The 19,747-nt window shown below is 47.1% G+C and overlaps 1 protein-coding gene across 1 annotated transcript in view; it reads left to right on the forward strand.

Annotated features, from left to right (window-relative positions):
- LOC136624820 (protein NDNF-like) overlaps positions 1-19,747 on the forward strand; it is a 38,426-nt gene that overhangs the window by 4,808 nt on the left and 13,871 nt on the right. Inside the window, exon 2 of the mRNA XM_066598746.1 lies at positions 8,983-9,166. Within this exon, the coding sequence (XP_066454843.1) occupies positions 8,983-9,166 (184 nt within the window). The remainder of the gene's footprint in view (positions 1-8,982; positions 9,167-19,747) is intronic.

The following is a 19,747-nucleotide window of genomic DNA, read 5'->3' on the forward strand; positions in this document are numbered from 1 at the left end:
ATATGAGTGAAAATCGCAATTTCACAAAAGTGATAGGATGCAATTTTTAAGCAAAAATGTATTGTCTTGCAGGGAAAAATTGCAAGTTACTGAGTGCGATATAGGGCCAAGTTTCTTCGGAACAATATTGTTCATGCCTGTGTGAATGTAGCCTAACATAGAAATTATTAATTGGTGTGGAGTCATATCCAGCCTGTCCTCTTTGGCTCGGTTCACACCAGTTAAGGCCTCCATTCCGAGTTCCTGCTGCATTATGGAAAAAAGAGTCCCTGCCTGAATGGATCTATCTTACGGCACCAAATGATCCCATTGACTATAATGGGGTCCATCGGACTTGCATTTTGCAGTGTGGCATGTTCCCAAATGAAAGAGCTCAGCATGCTGCACTGTTTCAGCTAGCATTTTGGACAGATCTGTAGGTCCCAAAAGGCACCTCAGACACAGATGTGAGCAGTGCCTTAGGTACAAATTGCTAATGATCAAAGTGCTTTGAAATCAAATAGCAACTAATCCTTTAAAACATGATTTTAATTTTTTTGCCTTCAATTCTCCCTTTCTGCCATTTTCCACTATGTATTGAATGTGCATTCATTACATGCTTGTAAGCCAGCTAGCGCATTATTTATTTCTAGTGCCACTTAAGGGGTATAACTACAGAGGTGCAAAGGGTGTAGTCGTTCATAGGCACCTTGGCTTGGGGGACCCCAAACTTTCCTCTGTCCCCCCCATACGAGGAGACCAGTGCTAAAAATGATTTGTGATGGTTGGGATTCCCTGTCACAAATTTTGCATTGCAGGCCAGGAGCTTCAAGTTACGCCTCTAGGTAGGAGCCGTAATTACATTCCTGCAGTCCTGATCTACGCAGACCAATACTGATAAAGGTCTTCAACAGAAGTTATTATTGATGGCACCTAGCCTAGGCAGCCTTGTTCATCTATACTAAGACTACAGCAAAGACTGCCTTTTTAGAAAATAAGACACAGGGAGAGTGGAGTTTAGTAAGGTGGAACACCAACAATAATTGAGGTTGATTTAATGTATACTGAATAGCCACTTTATTAGCAACACCCATCTGGTAGTACATTGGGCCTCCTTTGGCCTTCAGAACCACAGAAATTCATAGTGGCCTCTATGTATGGATATCAGAAGACCCAGCATGTACGAAGAAAATATTTCAATAAGGTAGATGGAACAACACCTCTGCAGCATCATCCCTGCAAGTCAATGTTAGACTCTTTATAAAAGCCTTGTAATAATCACTGGGAACCAAAAGCCAAGCCAGAATCCATAGACAGACAGCTGGTTCAGGGAGTTTGCCCCTCATCACTGTGTAGTAGATTTCTGGCTTGGCTAGTGAGAGGCCTGTGATGTGGGTCAGAAACACTATCTTTTCTCCTTAGAGAGAGCACCTAGCAGGTGCGTGAGGAGGAGACATATAAGGCAATTCATGCTCCTCTGGGTAATATGCAAATAAGGGAGATGAGTTTGGCTGTCTTCCAATAGAGGTATTGCCCTCCTTCTAGGTGCTCTCCCTAAGGAGAAAAGATAGCGGTCCTGAGCCAAGAAAACATTTACAGCCCCACTCCACCTCTATTAGTCTGAACTGCTGACAGCCGACAGGAAGGGTTCATCAATTCATGCTGCTTGTGCTCATTTCTGACCCTCCAATCAGCATGGTGCAACAAAAATCTGTATTTATCTGACCAGGCTATCTTTCTTTACTGCTCACTATTGCAATTTTTGTACTATTTTGCCCATTGAAGTCTTGCCTGTATGATTCTCATAGACAGCATTGGCACCGAAACTGGTCTTCTGCTCTTCTAGCCCATCCATGTTAAGGGACGATAATCGGATATGTCAGTTGGAGACCTAGCATAGTATTGGGCTGCAGTTTGCTTGACTGTACACCACTTGTTCGTCAGAACAATTCTTGACATCCTTCTCTTACCCCTTTTGTCAATAAGTTGTTTTCCTCCATATGGTACCTTTTCGCTGGATGTTTTCCTCGATCACCACCGTTCTCAGTAGACTGTCAACATTTTTGCAAGAGAAAATCCCACAAGGCTATTAATTTTTGAAATACTGGTCTCCAACTAGTCTAGCACTGATGACCATGCTTCATTCAAAGTCACTCAGATCCCTTGATTTTTCCCATTCTAATATGGGTTCGCACTGAAACTGATATGTGGGAAACTTGTTCAATTGATTTTATGCCGAACTCTGGGCCACGTGTCTAATGTCCATACACCGCAGCTCCAATTGTGAAAGTGCAGGTGTTTCTAATAAAGTGGCTATTCTGTGTATTTTAGTGTATTATAATCTATAATTGTGGCTAGTTTCAGATGTTACATGAATCAATGATCTCTCTGTTAGACGAAAGTTTGATTGGTTTAAAAGGAGATAAATTATTTAGAGTCCTAAATGTTAAAATTGTTTTCCATCATGAAAAGAATAGTTTCTCCAAAAATTTGGCATTAGTGACATCTGCCAACTGGAAGGTTGTCACAGTCCTGCCGCTGTTTAATCATCATCAATAAAACGTGAACATGTTACTTTTAGGGTGGCTTCACATGGGCAAATGTGTTTTTGCATGAGACTTACTTGCGCTATGAGCGAGTCCTTTTTGTGCGTGTATTGGCACATTTTACTGTACTTTTTGTGCTCGCAGGGCATGTTCATTTGCACGGCAGATGAACACTCGCCGATTTAAATAGTTATTTAGCCTAATGAGTTACAGATGTGTTCTTTTTCCTGTAGAATTGTGCAGCATTTGCACATCTGCTTGTGCTTTGAGCATGCACTTGCACACCCTCCATTGACTTCTATGGGGACCTTTGGTGCACAAATGCACAGGAAAATAGAGCATATCCTATTTTTTTTTGCACATGCGCAAAATCGGAAACTGTTTATAAGCCCCCAGTTCTATTTTCTGTGTATTGTGGGCATAAATATTACAAGCGCAAATACGCCAGTGTGAAGAATGCCTGAGAGCTCAGTCACACAGGCGCATCCGGGCGCCAATGCGCCCGTGTTACTGCATGAAGAAGACGCCCGCACTGCAGGTGCGGACGACTCTCTGCACCGCCGGAAGAAATAACACATGACCGGCAATGGAGCCGGTCATGTGTTCTTTCTTCCGGCGGTGCGGAGAGTCGCTCGCACCTGCAGTGCGGCCGTCTTATCCTGCAGTAACACGGGCGCATCGGCGCACGGATGTGCCTGTGTGACTAAGCCCTTAGGGTGCATTCTTATGGGCGACAGCGTTTCTCGCCCGACATTCTCAAGTGCGACTCGCATTGCACAGCACACAGATTTTCTCACCTGTATAAATGCACCCTTATATTTAGGGCTTCTTCAGACAAGCGTATGCATATATATACATTCGCCACTATGGAACGTATTTTTGCATGAAGGAAGTTAGGAGATGGCAAGAAGAAGGCTGATACATCCATGCTAGCAGATCTTTTTTTTTGCGATCGAAATGCCAGTTCACAAGCTCCTGTGTTACACCCTCGCAATAGAATGGCGATTAAATGCCACGTAAGGCCAGCTGTCTTATTTTCCTTCCTCTGTGCGCAGGGTATCTCTCTCCCCCTCTCTTTTTTTGAGCTGCCATAAAGTTTTTGCGTATCTCGAATGAAGATTTTGCGCATTCGCGTGAACTAATCTATTGAAATCAAAGGCATTGCTATGTCATGTTATACGGGCAAGATTTTCATGTGTGGAAACGCCTCTGCAAATACATTCGTCTGAATCCGCCCTTAAAGTTGTATTTCAAAAACATAACTGACAATGACAAACAATGTAATTACCAGAGAATACGATCTGCGACAGATGGGAGAGTAGCACCAGAGACAGATGAAATGCAACAGAATGTATACAGGAACATGTGTCCTGGAAGCAGCGTGACGACGGACTGTAAATTACACTGACCTCCGTCTTATTAACCTTTTTGAACAGAGCTTCTGGTAAAAAATTGGATTGGAAACCTCACAGTCAGACTAACGATTACTTGTTATCCAGAAAAGGTGAATACAGTGTAGTGTAGGAAAGGGCATTGTAATTGGAAAGCCAAGAATGAAGAGACTGTCGGAAACAAATACATAGAAACGCACATTTACCGTTCTTCTGCTTATCAACAATATAAAGGAATGACAATATTATATATATATATATATATATATATATATATATATATATACATATCTATATCTATATATATATATATATATATATATATATATATATGCACACACACATATATATATATATATATTATTCACCATAAGGATCTTATGTAAATTCCAATCTCTATCCACCTCAATATGACACCTGCCCTGAATATTATTACAGATAAGACGTGAACATCTGCTGGAAAGAATAAAGCTTGCTGTGAATTCACCCCTTGCTTGGAGTCCAGTGTGTCGCTGCCGCCCCTCCCCTGGAGGACACTTTCTACAAATATATATATATTGTTGTGCCCAAACTTTAATGAAAACATATATGTAAAAAAAAAGTGTCATTCTAGCATACATTTGGCAAGGATATGTCATGATCCTGCAGCACCAGCTGTGTGGAAAAGCACAGTCGACTGCACTTTTCAATACATCCGTATGTCACATGGTATAATAATTACCTTTATATGGCGTATGCATATTACACAGCACTTCACGGCGGGTTCTGCCCCCATTGGGGCTCACAATTTATATTCACCCTATCTCTATGATTTTGGAGTGTGGGAGGAAGCCGTAGTACCCAGAGGAAGCCCACACAAAAATGGAGAGAACATACAAACTCCATGTAGATGTTGTCCTTGGATTTAAACTCAGGATTCCAGCACTGCAAAGCTGCAGTGCTTACTGCTGAGCCACCGTGCTGGCTATATTTTATACACTCTTTGTTATAGCAAATCAAGCACCTAGAAGAAGTTGCCGTTTTGCTGTAAAATTTGGCATGCAGTTACACCTCAGGTAGATATGTAAATGATGAGAGTTGTGGTGTGATTAGATGAACAGTCTTGCCACCTGAGGCCCTAAGGGTAATTCCACCCTTGGCCTATAAAAAGGCTCTCATAGGCTACTTGTGCGTAGTGACCTCTTCTTCCACTTGTGTAGAGCTTGTTGACCACTAGACACCTCTACGACGCAGAGAAGAGATTTCACCCCATTACCAGAGTCTTTATTAGGATGTGAAAAGCTGGCTGGTCATATGGATAAATTATGCCACCTGGGCTTCTAAGCAGACTGTTAGGACATGTTGGGACCAGTGGATGTGTGAGGGCATGCGCACAAGGCGACTGGGCTCAGGACACCCTTGACAGACCACCAGTAGAGAAGATGATCACCCGACAAGTATGAGCTTCAATGAACTGATTCATTGTCTGACATCCAACGACAGGTGGCGCCATCATTACAGGCCCCTGTGTCTGTTGGAAAAATTTTCAGGTGCTGAAGGAGATTTGGTTTCAAGGCACCCATTACATGTACAGCCTTTGACATCCACTGTCGCCTCAATTTGCAGTGGTGTCATCGCCAACAAAACTGGACTACTACGGAGTAGAACTGAGTTGTCATCAGTAACTAATCCAGGTTTAGTTTGGGCACTGATGACGGCTGTGTTCATATCGGGAGACTAAAGGCCCATTTACATTGACAATGATCGCTCAAAATTTGTTCAAATGACAGATGAGGTAACCATTTTGAGTGATCATCTTTGCATAACTCTAAGTAGCTAATTAGCTACTTAAGAGTTAATGCAGGTGGAGCAGGATATGGCCGTGATAGTTTCGAGAACAAAGCAGCTGTTTTATATATGCAAACAGCTGCATTGTTCTCAGAGCTTTCAGCTGGTCTCCCGCTGAGAACTGCCAGTGGGATACCAGCTGAAAGAAATCAGTGCCGCCCACTGAGAAAATCAGTGTGCTGCGCTGATAAGAGAGAATTCACCAATGAATGAACAGTGCACGAACACTGCATGATGGCCGCGTGTTTAGATGCAACGATTATTGCTCAAAAGATGGCTTTTGAGCGAATTGTAAGTGCTAATCGTGGTATCTAAATGGGCTTTAAGGGGTGAGCGCCTCAATCCTGCCTTTGCTGTGGAGTGGCACACTGCCCCACTGCTGGTGTGATGGTCTGGGGGGCCATCGCATGAAACAGTTCATCACCCCAATAGTGGTACGAGATACAATGACAGCTCATCGATATGTGCAGGACAGCCTGCGGCCATATGTGTCTCTGTCATGGAGGGTTCAAAGAGGCATTTTCCAGCAGGATAATGCTCGGTCGCACACACAAGAGAGCCACAGGAATGCCTCTACAACATTGCCACACTCTAGTGGCCTGCCTGGCTGACAGATTTATTGGAAATAGAACATGTATGGGACCAACACCAACTTCAACAGCCTATAAATTTGTATGATGTAGAGGCTCAGTTACAGCAACTGTGGAGTGATATAGAGAACCTGTGTACCTCCATGTCCGCCCATATCACATCTTGTATCTAAGCTGGTGGCAGTCCAATAGGGGACTAGAGCCTCCACATCCACCCGTATCACATCTTGCATCCAAGCTAGAGGAAGCCCAACAGGGTACTAGAGCTTTCACGTCCATCCATATCCCATTTTGCATTCAAGTTAGAGGTAGTCCAATAGGGCACTAGAGCCTACCTGCCCACCTATATGACATCTTGTATCTAAGCTAGAGGTGGCCCAATAGGTTACTAGAGCCGGTATTATTGTTTCTTGTCACCACCAGAAGAATGGGTGGAGAAAAGATGCACACCCACAAGCAAACACCCCCAATTTGATTGGCTGTGCAGGAGAATGGCTAGCCATGATCTCCCCTCCCACCTCGCTTCACTCACCCCTCGGATACTTGGCTCGGCCTTGGTCCCCTTCCCTGCTGCTCTCTGCCATGATGATCCCACTAAACCACCGCGCTGCTGCTGTGAGTCTGTCTGCTGGCCATGTCAGTCTGCTACTGTGGCCCTCCCCACCCACCTGCCTGTAATTCTCACCCACTGGCTGTGCTCCCTGGGCTGCTATTGACAGTCTGCGGACCCACTGTCAGTGTGCTCCCCTGCGACGTCCCTTGTAAGGTATGCTGTCCTGGGCTCTGTCCTTCTGCCTTTCCCCGGCTGCTGTCAGTGTGTTCTGCGGCACTCTGTTACTGTTCCCCTGGCGCTTTGTGCTCCCGTTTGCCAGCCGCTGGCAGACACTGGCCAGCCCCGCCTTCGGTGGAGCTGGGGGGGTATGGTGGGGGTATGCCACAGCCTCAGGGGTCACCATGCCAGAGAGCAGCAGGGAAGGGGCCAAGGCCAAGCATCCGAGGGGTGAGTGAAATGAAGCAGGAGGGAAGATCATGGACTGCCATTCACCTGCGCAGTCAATCAAATTGGGGGTGTTTGCTTGTGGGCGTGTATCTTGTCTCCACCCATTCTTCTGGTGGGGACAAGATACAATAATACCCCTAGAGCTTCCATGCCCGCCTGTATCACATCTTTTATCCAAGCTAGAGGCAGCCAACAGGGTACGAGAGCCAGCATGCTCACCCGTACCACATATCGCCTCCAAATTATATGCAGTCCAACAGGGTACTAGAGCCTCCATGCCCACCTGTATCACATCTTGTATCCAAGCTAGAGGTGGCCTATATGCTACTAGAGCCTCTATACTCATCCGTATCACATCTTGCCTCCAAATTATATGCAGTCCAACAGGGTACTAAAGCCTCAATGCCCACCTTTATCACATTTTGTATCCAAGCTAGAGGTGGCCTATATGCTACTAGAGCCTCTATGCTCACCTGTATCACATCTTGTCTCAAAATTATATGCAGTCCAACAGGATACTAGAGCCTCAATGCTTGCCCTTATCACATCTTGTATCCAAGCTAGAGGCAGCCCATCATAATACTAGAGCCTCTATGCCCACCTGTATCACATCTTGTACCTAAGCTAGAGGTAGCCCAGCAGGGTACTAGAGCCTCCATACCCACTTGTATCACATCTTGTATTCAAGCTAGAGGTGGCCTATAGGGTACTAGAGCCTCTATGCTCACCCATATCACACCTTGCCTCCAAATTATATGCAGTCCAACAGAGTACTAGAGCCTCAATGCCTGCCCTTATCACATCTTGTATCCAAGCTAGAGGCAGCCCATCAGGGTACTAGAGCCTCCATGCCCACCTGTATCATATTGTGTATCCAAGCTAGAGGGGGTACAGCAGAGTACTAGAGTCTCCATGCCTGCCTGTATCACATCTTGTATCCAAGCTAGAGGAGGTAAAACAGGGTACTAGAGCTTCCATGCCCACCCATATCACATCTTGCATCCAAGCTAGAAGCGGTTCAACAGGGTACTAGAGTGTCCATGCCCAGCTGTATTATATCTTGTATCCAAGCCAGAGACGGTACAACAGGGTACTAGAGCCTCCATGCTTGTCAGTATCACATCTTGTATCCAAACTAGAGGAGGTACAACAGGGTACTAGAGCCTCCATGCCAGCTTGTATCACAATTGTATCCAAACTAGAGGCGGTACAACAGGGTACTAGAGCCTCCATGTCCCCCGTATCATATCATGTATCCAAGCTATAGGCGGTACAATGGGGTACCAGAGCCTCCCTACATGGGGTCAGTTTTCCACAGCAAATGCTCCTTTTGCTCTGATATTGTAATCACTTATATCAACATTACAATCACATAGAGAAAGTTTCATTCCATTCTGACAACTTCTAGGGGGGGGGGACTGTTTTTGACAATAAGTGTAATATATATATGGTTTGCAACGACAGACGTATGTGGCTGCATAAGAATACAGTTGCATAAGCGCTTTCTGAACTATTTATCTTTAGTTCTGTAACCACAGCAGTACATTTTTTGGCATATATGTATATATTGAATATATTTTTACATGTTGAAAAAGACAATTTAATTCTGACTAAATAATTAGACTAAATCTATATATCATTTTCTATAGGTATAGGAACATACATGCTTCTTTGGGGTGTCCATCTGGCGGTTCTTCTGGTTGGATGCATGTCTCATTCCAACCTTCCACCATCTGATGATTATAGAAAGACTTACTTCAACCCTTATCACTCCCTTATTCTCCCAGATGGCAGGGAAACCACAATCTACTTGTTGAAGGATATCACAAAAAGGTAAGAGGACATTATCTTTGTGTTCTGCTCAGATGTGATTTTCAATACTTTATTTCAAAAAACATTCAGACCAATTTTAGATTCAAATGGAATGAAACGCAGTAAGCATGTTTGTTGACATATTCTATAGTGCTGTACTTCATTGTAGCTTTCATTACATTGACAAATTATAATTTAAATATATGCATAATGATAGGATGATTTTAAGAGTATGTTTTCATGTCCAGAGTGAATCTGCTGAAAATCTGCATAGGCAGAAACTGCATCAAATGCTGAAATTCTACACAAAAAAATCCACAGAAATTACATACCATGGGACTTCCGAATCACTAGGATAGAGATGGTTGAGTAGTACAAGGATTAGTTACAAATAAGGACAACTTAAACTTTTACATGACTCTTGATCATCAGTATCAAGCCAAAGGACACCATGGCTGATACTGTCAAAGCTCATACGGACATGGATATCACACAACTGAAGGAATCAGTGCAAAACTGAAAAACATGGAGAGAGCTCGTCTTTAGGGTCGCCGAGGGCTGTGAATGACTAAACCGCTAACAACACTATGATTATTACATAGGTTCGTAAAAACGTTCATTTGGCCGATCATCGAATATGCCGAAGCTAAGCCTTCAAACAAGCAAGCGTCCGGTCGTTGACTGATTAGGTTGTTAATGCAGGAATGACAATTCTTATTGGTTGCAGCCCATTTTCCTATATAAATGTGGAGATGTGCTGCCAACAAATGCATTCTGTATAGGGACAAATGATTCTAGTAACAATTATTCATCTCCACACTACAGATCATCGGCACCTCTAATCAAAAGTCATAGTGTCATAGTCTGTAAGGCTGAAAAAAGACATATGTCCATCCAGTTCACCCTATTAATCCCCAATTCTGATCAAGAAAAAGGCAAAAAAAACCTGATCGGCAAGCGCCGATTGGCATGCTCAATGTTGGTCAACATTCAATACCATAGACAGATGATCTGCCCATGTAAAACCACTCTAACTTTTAGATTCACATTCATAAATGACATGGCCAACTGTAGGGATGTTGTTTTACAACAACATTATTGAGATTGTTTGCCGCTCTTATTAGAGTACTTTATGTATGGAGATGGCCCTGATTAATCATTATAAGAACTATCATGTCAGTCACCAATAGAGATGAGCGAACGTGTTCTTCCGAGCTTGATATTCGTGCGAATATTAGGGTGTTCGGGATGTTCGTTATTCGTAACGAACACCATGCGGTGTTCTGGTTACTTTCACTTCCTTCCCTGAGACGTTAGCGCGCTTTTTTTGGCCAATTGAAAGACAGGGAAGGCATTACAACTTCCCCCTGTGACGTTCAACCCCTATACCACCCCCCTGCTGTGAGTGGCTGGGAAGATCAGGTGTCACCCGAAAATTAAAAGTCGGCCCCTCCCGCGGTTCGGCTCAGATGCCGTGTGAGTTAGATGAGGGACAGTGCTGTTTGTACCGGAGCTGCTGTAGGGAAAGAATTGGTAGTTAGTGTAGGCTTCAAGACCCCCCAAAGGTCCTTATTAGGGCCACTGATAGCTGTGTGTTGGCTGCTGTTAGCAGTGCCATTTTTTTTTTTCTCAAAATCGGCTCTGCAGAGCGTTGCACCCGGCATTAGGGACAGAAGTGCTGCATAGGCAGGGAGAGTGTTAGGAGTGAGTGTAGCCTTCAAGAACCTCAACGGTCCTTTCTAGGGCCATATTTATCCGTGTGCAGTACTGTCCAGGCTGCTGCTAGCTGTGCTGCATTTTTTTTTGCTTCTCAAAATCGCCTCTGCAGAGCATTCCACCCTCCATTGATACTGCAGGGAAAGAATTGTATAGGCAGGGCCACAACACAGTTATTATTCATAGAATATACGCAGTGCTGCCTTTTGCTTGTAAAACAAGTGAAAATAATTCTATTTGTCCGGCCTCTGTCCGTCCTAAGGGCGGTGGACACGTGTCGGCTGCGTGTGCAACCTGTAAAAATCATACGCACCCAGCTACGTTTTACTCCTGGCTTCGCCATTTGCTTTCCTTAATTGGGAAAAAAAATACCTGCTCTGCCACAGTTAATAACTCTGCTACCCTCACGTTCTGTGACACATTAGCAGGAAAACAGCACAGTTATTAAACTTCTCATGTTCATAGAATATACGCAGTGCTGCCTTTTGGTGCAAAAAAACGGAAAATAATTCTATTTGTCCTGCCTCTGTCCGTACTAACGCCGGTGGACACGTGTCGGCTGCGTGTGCAACCTGTAAAAATCATACGCACCCAGCTACGTTTTACTCCTGGCTTCGCCATTTGCTTTCCTTAATTGGGAAAAAAAATACCTGCTCTGCCACAGTTAATAACTCTGCTACCCTCACGTTCTGTGACACATTAGCAGGAAAACAGCACAGTTATTAAACTTCTCATGTTCATAGAATATACGCAGTGCTGCCTTTTGGTGCAAAAAAACGGAAAATAATTCTATTTGTCCTGCCTCTGTCCGTACTAACGCCGGTGGACACGTGTCGGCTGCGTGTGCAACCTGTAAAAATCATACGCACCCAGCTACGTTTTACTCCTGGCTTCGCCATTTGCTTTCCTTAATTGGGAAAAAAAATACCTGCTCTGCCACAGTTAATAACTCTGCTACCCTCACGTTCTGTGACACATTAGCAGGAAAACAGCACAGTTATTAAACTTCTCATGTTCATAGAATATACGCAGTGCTGCCTTTTGGTGCAAAAAAACGGAAAATAATTCTATTTGTCCTGCCTCTGTCCGTACTAACGCCGGTGGACACGTGTCGGCTGCGTGTGCAACCTGTAAAAATCATACGCACCCAGCTACGTTTTACTCCTGGCTTCGCCATTTGCTTTCCTTAATTGGGAAAAAAAATACCTGCTCTGCCACAGTTAATAACTCTGCTACCCTCACGTTCTGTGACACATTAGCAGGAAAACAGCACAGTTATTAAACTTCTCATGTTCATAGAATATACGCAGTGCTGCCTTTTGGTGCAAAAAAACGGAAAATAATTCTATTTGTCCTGCCTCTGTCCGTACTAACGCCGGTGGACACGTGTCGGCTGCGTGTGCAACCTGTAAAAATCATACTCACACAGCTACGTTTTACTCCTGGCTTCGCCATTTGCTTTCCTTAATTGGGAAAAAAAATACCTGCTCTGCCACAGTTAATAACTCTGCTACCCTCACGTTCTGTGACACATTAGCAGGAAAACAGCACAGTTATTAAACTTCTCATGTTCATAGAATATACGCAGTGCTGCCTTTTGGTGCAAAAAAACGGAAAATAATTCTATTTGTCCTGCCTCTGTCCGTACTAACGCCGGTGGACACGTGTCGGCTGTGTGTGCAACCTGTAAAAATCATACGCACCCAGCTACGTTTTACTCCTGGCTTCACCATTTGCTTTCCTTAATTGGGAAAAAAAAAACCTGCTCTGCCACAGTTAATAACTCTGCTACCCTCACGTTCTGTGACACATTAGCAGGAAAACAGCACAGTTATTAAACTTAGATTATTCATTCACTAGAGGCAGTGGGGCCTTTCGTTTTCAAAAAAGGGAAAAAATTATATTTGGCCTGCAGTCTTGCGCCAATTTATTAGCTGCCTGTGAAATCAAATCACTGGTAATACAGCATGCTGAGGGGTAGGGGTAGGCCTAGAGGACGTGGACGCGGCCGAGGACGCGGAGGGCCAAGTCAGGGTGTGGGCACAGGCCAAGCTCCTGATCCAGGTGTGTCGCAGCCGACTGCTGCGCGATTAGGAGAGAGGCACGTTTCTGGTGTCCCCACATTCATCGCCCAATTAATGGGCCCACGCGGGAGATGGTTATTAGAAAATGAGCAGTGTGAGCAGGTCCTGTCCTGGATGGCAGAAAGTGCTTCGAGCAACCTATCGTCTACCCGCAGTTCTGCGCCGTCCACTGCTGCCAATCCGAATCCTCTGTCTGCTGCTCCTCCTTCCTCCCAGCCTCCTCACTCCACTACAATAACACCTGCTCAGGAGCGGGAACACTCCCAGGAACTGTTCTCGGGCCCCTGCTTAGATTGGGCAGCAGCGGTTCCTCTCCCACCAGAGGAGTTTATCGTCACTGATGCCCAACCATTCGAAAGTTCCCGGGGTCCGGGGGAAGAGGCTGGGGACTTCCGCCAACTGTCTCAACAACTTGGGTGTGGAGGACGATGACGATCAGACACAGTTGTCTTGCAGTGAGGTAGTAGTAAGGGCAGTAAGTCCGAGGGAGCAGCGCACAGAGGATTCGGAGGAAGAGCAGCAGGACGATGAGGTGACTTACCCCACCTGGTGTGCAACGCTTACTCAGGAGGACAGGTCTTCAGAGGGGGAGTCAAGGGCATCAGCAGGGCAGGTTGCAAGAGGCAGTGCGGTGGCCAGGGGTAGAGGCAGGGCCAGACCAAGTGTTTCCCAAAGCGCCCCCTCGCGCCATGCCACCCTGCAGAGGCCGAGGTGCTCTAAGGTCTGGCAGTTTTTCACAGAGACGCCTGACGACCGACGAACAGTGGTGTGCAACCTTTGTCGCGCAAAGCTCAGCCGGGGAGCCAACACCAACAGCCTCACCACCACCACCATGCGCAGACATATGATGGCCAAGCACCCCGCAAGGTGGGACGAAGGCCGTTCAGCGCCTCCGGTTTGCACCCCTGCCTCTCCCCCTGTGCCCCAACCTGCCACTGAGATGCAACCCCCCTCTCAGGACACAGGCACTACCGTCTCCTGGCCTGCACCCACACCCTCACCTCCGCTGTCCTCGGCCCCATCCAGCAGTGTAGTTCAGCGCACCGTCCAGCCGTCGCTTGCGCAACTGTTGGAGCGCAAGCGCAAGTACGCCGCCACGCACCCGCACGCTCAAACGTTAACCGTCCGCATAGCAAAATTCATCAGCCTTGAGATGCTGCCGTATAGGGTTGTGGAAACGGAGTCCTTCAAAAGTATCATGGAGGCGGCGGCCCCGCACTACTCAGTTCCCAGTCGCCACTACTTTTCCCGATGTGCCGTCCCAGCCCTGCACGACCACGTCTCCCGCAACATTGTACGCGCCCTCACCAACGCGGTTACTGCCACGGTCCACTTAACTACGGACACGTGGACAAGCACAGGAGGGCAGGGCCACTACATCTCCCTGACGGCACATTGGGTGAATTTAGTGGAGGCTGGGACAGAGTCAGAGCCTGGGACCGCTCACGTCCTACCCACCCCCAGAATTGCGGGCCCCAGCTCGGTGGTGGTATCTGCGGAGGTGTATGCTTCCTCCACTAAAGCACCCTCCTCCTCCTCCTCCTCCTCCTCCTCCTCTGTCTCGCAATCAAGATGTGTTAGCAGCAGCATGTCGCCAGCAGTCGGTGTCGCGCGGTGTGGCAGCACAGCGGTGGGCAAGCGTCAGCAGGCCGTGCTGAAACTACTCAGCTTAGGCGATAAGAGGCACACGGCCCACGAACTGCTGCAGGGTCTGACACAGCAGACCGACCGCTGGCTTGCGCCGCTGAGCCTCCAACCGGGCATGGTCGTGTGTGACAACGGCCGTAACCTGGTGGCGGCTCTGCAGCTCGGCAGCCTCACGCACGTGCCATGCCTGGCCCACGTCTTTAATTTGGTGGTTCAGCGGTTTCTGAAAAGCTACCCACGCTTGTCAGACCTGCTCGTAAAGGCGCGCCGGCTCTGCGCACATTTTTGCAAGTCCCACACGGACGCTGCCACCCTGCGCACCCTGCAACATCACTTTAAGCTGCCAGTGCACCGACTGCTGTGCGACGTGCCCACACGGTGGAACTCTACGCTCCACATGTTGGCCAGGCTCTATGAACAACGTAGAGCTATAGTCGAATACCAACTCCAACATGGGCGGCGCAGTGGGAGTCAGCCTCCTCAATTCCTTTCAGAAGAGTGGGCCTGGTTGGCAGACATCTGCCATGTCCTTGGTAATTTTGAGGAGTCTACCCAGGTGGTGAGCGGCGATGCTACAATCATTAGCGTCACCATTCCTCTGCTATGCATCTTGAGAAATTCCCTGCAAACCATAAAGGCAGCTGCTTTGCGCTCGGAAACGGGAGCGGGGGAAGACAGTATGCCGCTGGATAGTCAGGGCACCCTCCTGTCTATTTCTCAGCGCGTACAGGAGGAGGAGGAGGAGCATGAGGAGGATGAGGAGGAGGGGGAAGAGACAGCTTGGGCCGCTGCTGACGGTACACCGGCTGATTGCCTGTCATCCTTTCAGCGTGTATGGCCTGAGGAGGAGGAGGAGGAGGAGGAGGAGGAGGATCCTGAAAGTGATCTTCCTAGTGAAGACAGCCATGTGTTGCGTACAGGTACCCTGGCACACATGGCTGACTTCATGTTAGGATGCCTTTCTTGTGACCCTCGCGTTGCACGCATTCTGGCCACGACGGATTACTGGGTGTACACACTGCTCGATCCACGGTATAAGGAGAACCTGCCCACTCTGATTCCCGAAGAGGAAAGGGGTTCGAGAGTGTTGCTATACCACAGGACCCTTGCGGACAAGCTGATGGTAAAATTCCCAGCCGACAGCGCTAGTGGCAGAAGGCGCAGTACCGAGGGCAAGGTAGCAGGGGATGTGCGTAGATCGAGCAGCATGTACATCCCAGGCAGTGCAACAGTCTTTAAGGGCCTGGCCAGCTTTATGGCTCCCCACCAAGACTGTGTCACTGCTCCCCAGTCACGGCTGAGTCGGCGGGAGCACTGTAAAAGGATGGTGAGGGAGTACGTAGCGGATCGCACGACCATCCTTGGTGACGCCTCTGCCCCCTACAACTACTGGGTGTCGAAGCTGGACACGTGGCCTGAACTAGCTCTGTATGCCCTGGAGGTGCTTGCTTGTCCTGCGGCTAGCGTCTTGTCGGAGAGGGTGTTTAGTGCGGCTGGGGGAATCATCACAGATAAGCGTAGCCGCTTGTCAACCGACAGTGCCGACAGGCTAACACTCATCAAGATGAACAAAGGCTGGATTTCGCCAGACTTCTGTTCTCCACCAGCGGACAGCAGTGATACGTAAGCAATACGTAGGCTGCACCCGCGGATGGAAGCTACGTTCTCTCTCACCATCCAAAACGGGGACATTTCTGCTTCATCAATCTGTGTCTAATATTCCTCCTCCTCCTCCTGCTCCTCCTCCTGAAACCTCACGTAATCACGCTGAACGGGCAATTTTTCTTAGGGCCACAAGGCTCACTCAAATAATTTTTCAGAACAATTTTTATAAGTTTCAATGCGCTTAAAAGCGTTGGAACTTTAACTTGAACCAATTTTTCGTTACACTGGGCTGCCTCCAGGCCTAGTTACCACTTAAGCCACATTAACCAAAGCGATTAATGGGTTTCACCTGCCCTCTTGGCTGGCCATGGCCAATTTTTGGGATTTACATTAGTACTGTTGATACAGCAATTTTTGTGGGCCCTCGCCTACAGTGTAATCAAATTAATTTTTAGCCCACCTGCATTACAGCTGACGTTACCTCAGCTGTGTTGGGCAATGCAATGGGATATTTTTATGTACCGCCGGTGGGTTCCAGGGAGCCACCCATGCTGTAGGTGCACACGGAGTTTTTAATACATCTGTCCACTTGTAAAGAACCCCAGTCTGACTGGGGCATGCAGTGTGGGCCGAAGCCCACCTGCATTATGCACGACATTACTACCTCAGCTGTGTTGGGCAATGCAATGGGATATTTCTATGTACCGCCGGTGGCTTCCTGGCACCCACCCATGCTGTGGGTCCACAGGGAATTATAAATGCATCTGTTTCCACTTATAAAGAAACCCAGTCTGACTGGGGCATGCAGTGTGGGCCGAAACCCACCTGCATTAACCCTTTCCAGTCCACTGTGTGACCTGTGAAGACATTAGGGTTTAAGGCTGTACAGCTCCGTTGTTGGTAGACGTCCGTCGGGGTTCTCTTACTGTATGTTGCCAGCCTCTCTGCTGTCGGAGCCTATCCTACGTGTCAGCTCATGCAGTACTGGCTTTAGCCAGCATATAGCGCCGTTGTATAACGGCAGAAAAAGAGTAAGCCCCCTAGGAAAACCATATACAAATTGGATTGGAAAGGGTTAAGCACAACATTACTACCTCAGCTGTGTTGGGCAATGCAATGGGATATTTTTATGTACCGCCGGTGGGTTCCAGGGAGCCACCCATGCTGTAGGTGCACACGGAGTTTTTAATACATCTGTACACTTCTAAAGAACCCCAGTCTGACTGGGGCATGCAGTGTGGGCCGAAGCCCACCTGTATTACGCACGACATTACTACCTCAGCTGTGTTGGGCAATGCAATGGGATATTTCTATGTACCGCCGGTGGCTTCCTGGCACCCACCCAGGCAGTGGGTCCACAGGGAGTTTAACCTACATGTGTCCACTTCTAAAGAACCCCAGTCTGACTGGGGCATGCAGTGTGGGCCGATGCCCACCTGCATTATGCACGACATTACTACCTCAGCTGTGTTGGGCAATGCAATGGGATATTTTTGTGTACCGCCGGTGGGTTCCAGGGAGCCACCCATGCTGTAGGTGCACACGGAGTTTTTAACACATCTGTACACTTGTAAAGAACCCCAGTCTGACTGGGGCATGCAGTGTGGGCCGAAGCCCACCTGTATTACGCACGACATTACTACCTCAGCTGTGTTGGGCAATGCAATGGGATATTTCTATGTACCGCCGGTGGCTTCCTGGCACCCACCCATGCTGTCGGTCCACAGGGACTTCACAATAGGGAGTTGTACCTGCCTGTGTCTATGAATTAAAAAGCCCGGTCTAACTGGGGCATGCAGACACCTTGACAGAATGAATAGTGTGTGGCACATAGGTTCCCCATTGCTATGCCTACGTGTGCAGCTCCTGATGGCGGTGGCACAGGATTCTATTTCTCATTGCTTCTGTACAGCATTGTGGGCTATCGCCCCGCCACTTTTAAAGAGGGTCGCTGCCTAGCCGTGCCAACCCTCTGCAGTGTGTGCCTGCGGTTCCTCCTCATGGCAGACGCACTTCTAAATAGACATGAGGGTGGTGTGGCATGAGGGCAGCTGAAGGCTGCGCAGGGACACTTTGGTGTGCGCTGTGGGGGGGGGAGGGGGGGCGGTTGGTCAGCATGTAACCCAGGAGAAGTGGCAGCGGAGTGTCATCCAGGCAGTGATTGTGCTTTGTTGTAGCTAGTGTGGTGCTTAGCAAAGGTATACCATGCTAATGAGGGCTTTTCAGAAGTAAAAGTTGTTGGGAGGGGGGGGGGCCCACTCTTGCCGGTATTGTGGCTTAATAGTGGGACCTGTGAACTTGAGATGCAGCCCAACATGTAGCCCCTCGCCTGCCCTATCCGTTTCTGTGTCATTCCCATCACTTTCTTGAATTGCCCAGATTTTCACACATGAAAACCTTAGCGAGCATCGGCGAAATACAAAAATGCTCTGGTCGCCCATTGACTTCAATGGGGTTCGTTGTTCGAAACGAACCCTCAAGCATCGCGGGAAGTTCGTTCCGAATAACGAACACCCGAACATTTTGGTGTTCGCTCATCTCTAGTCACCAACCTTCTGTTCTTGTGCCTATATGTTTCTACAGTACTTTTCTTTTGAGACTAGCCAGAACTTTTGCCTCACTTTACCTTCTCCTCCAAGTGTTCTGCAGTATCCATTAGTGTATTAACGAAAAACAGGTCCTATGTGGGAGGCTTTGAAAGGCACAAGGAGGAGCAAGCAAACCATCAAAATGTGTAGTAACTTATATGTTTGAAAAGTCATGTTATATCTCAGTAATGGGGTTGACGCTGTGTTCCGCATATTCATAGACTGAGTTCAGAATTTCAGCTCTTATTGGTTGATGTTTCAAAAACTCCTACATTATATGAAAGATGCTTTTCACGTAATTGCTGTTGCTCTTCTTGGTATTTTGTAATTCCCACTAAGCCTGGCTTTTGTTCTTTCCCATACATCAATGTATCATGTTAGTGGAGACATACGCTTTCCACTAGATATGGAACCAATTCACATGAAATACAGAGAAAAAACAAAGCCCTGGATACCCAAGATACACACATTGATGCTGTCCAAGTTTTCACAATTGGGTCTCATGTGAGGTGGAACTTTCAACAGACTTCTAAAATGTATGGTCTTTGTTAACAAAGAAGACTTTTTGCTATATTACAAATGGCATCTGTCGGAGCTTGCCTGTCTATACAAAATGTTCTGGATTAGCACAGTAAATATTCCCTGCTGTGTCCTCACCCTTGAAGGTGTTTTTATTACAGATCCGTCAGTGCCATCTACTTCTGAGATTTGTTGGTCTTTCCTAGATTGAATTTCTTAGAACGTGATAGGCATTTATTCCTAGAGGTGGCCAGTTTAGAAGAGGGAAAACTAAAACCGCTCTGTATTCTACATTTCTGTGTAATTGAATGGATACACATTTGTTAGGATTTCCAATACATTTTGGGCTGCAAGCAGTTTAAAAAGGAATATCTATATATATAAAATTGAATGTATGCGTGTCTGTCTGTCTGTCTGTGTGTTTGTCCTTTAGGCGCTACTAC

Source organism: Eleutherodactylus coqui, chromosome 4, assembly GCF_035609145.1.
Source record: "Eleutherodactylus coqui strain aEleCoq1 chromosome 4, aEleCoq1.hap1, whole genome shotgun sequence".
NCBI lineage: Eukaryota > Metazoa > Chordata > Amphibia > Anura > Eleutherodactylidae > Eleutherodactylus > Eleutherodactylus coqui.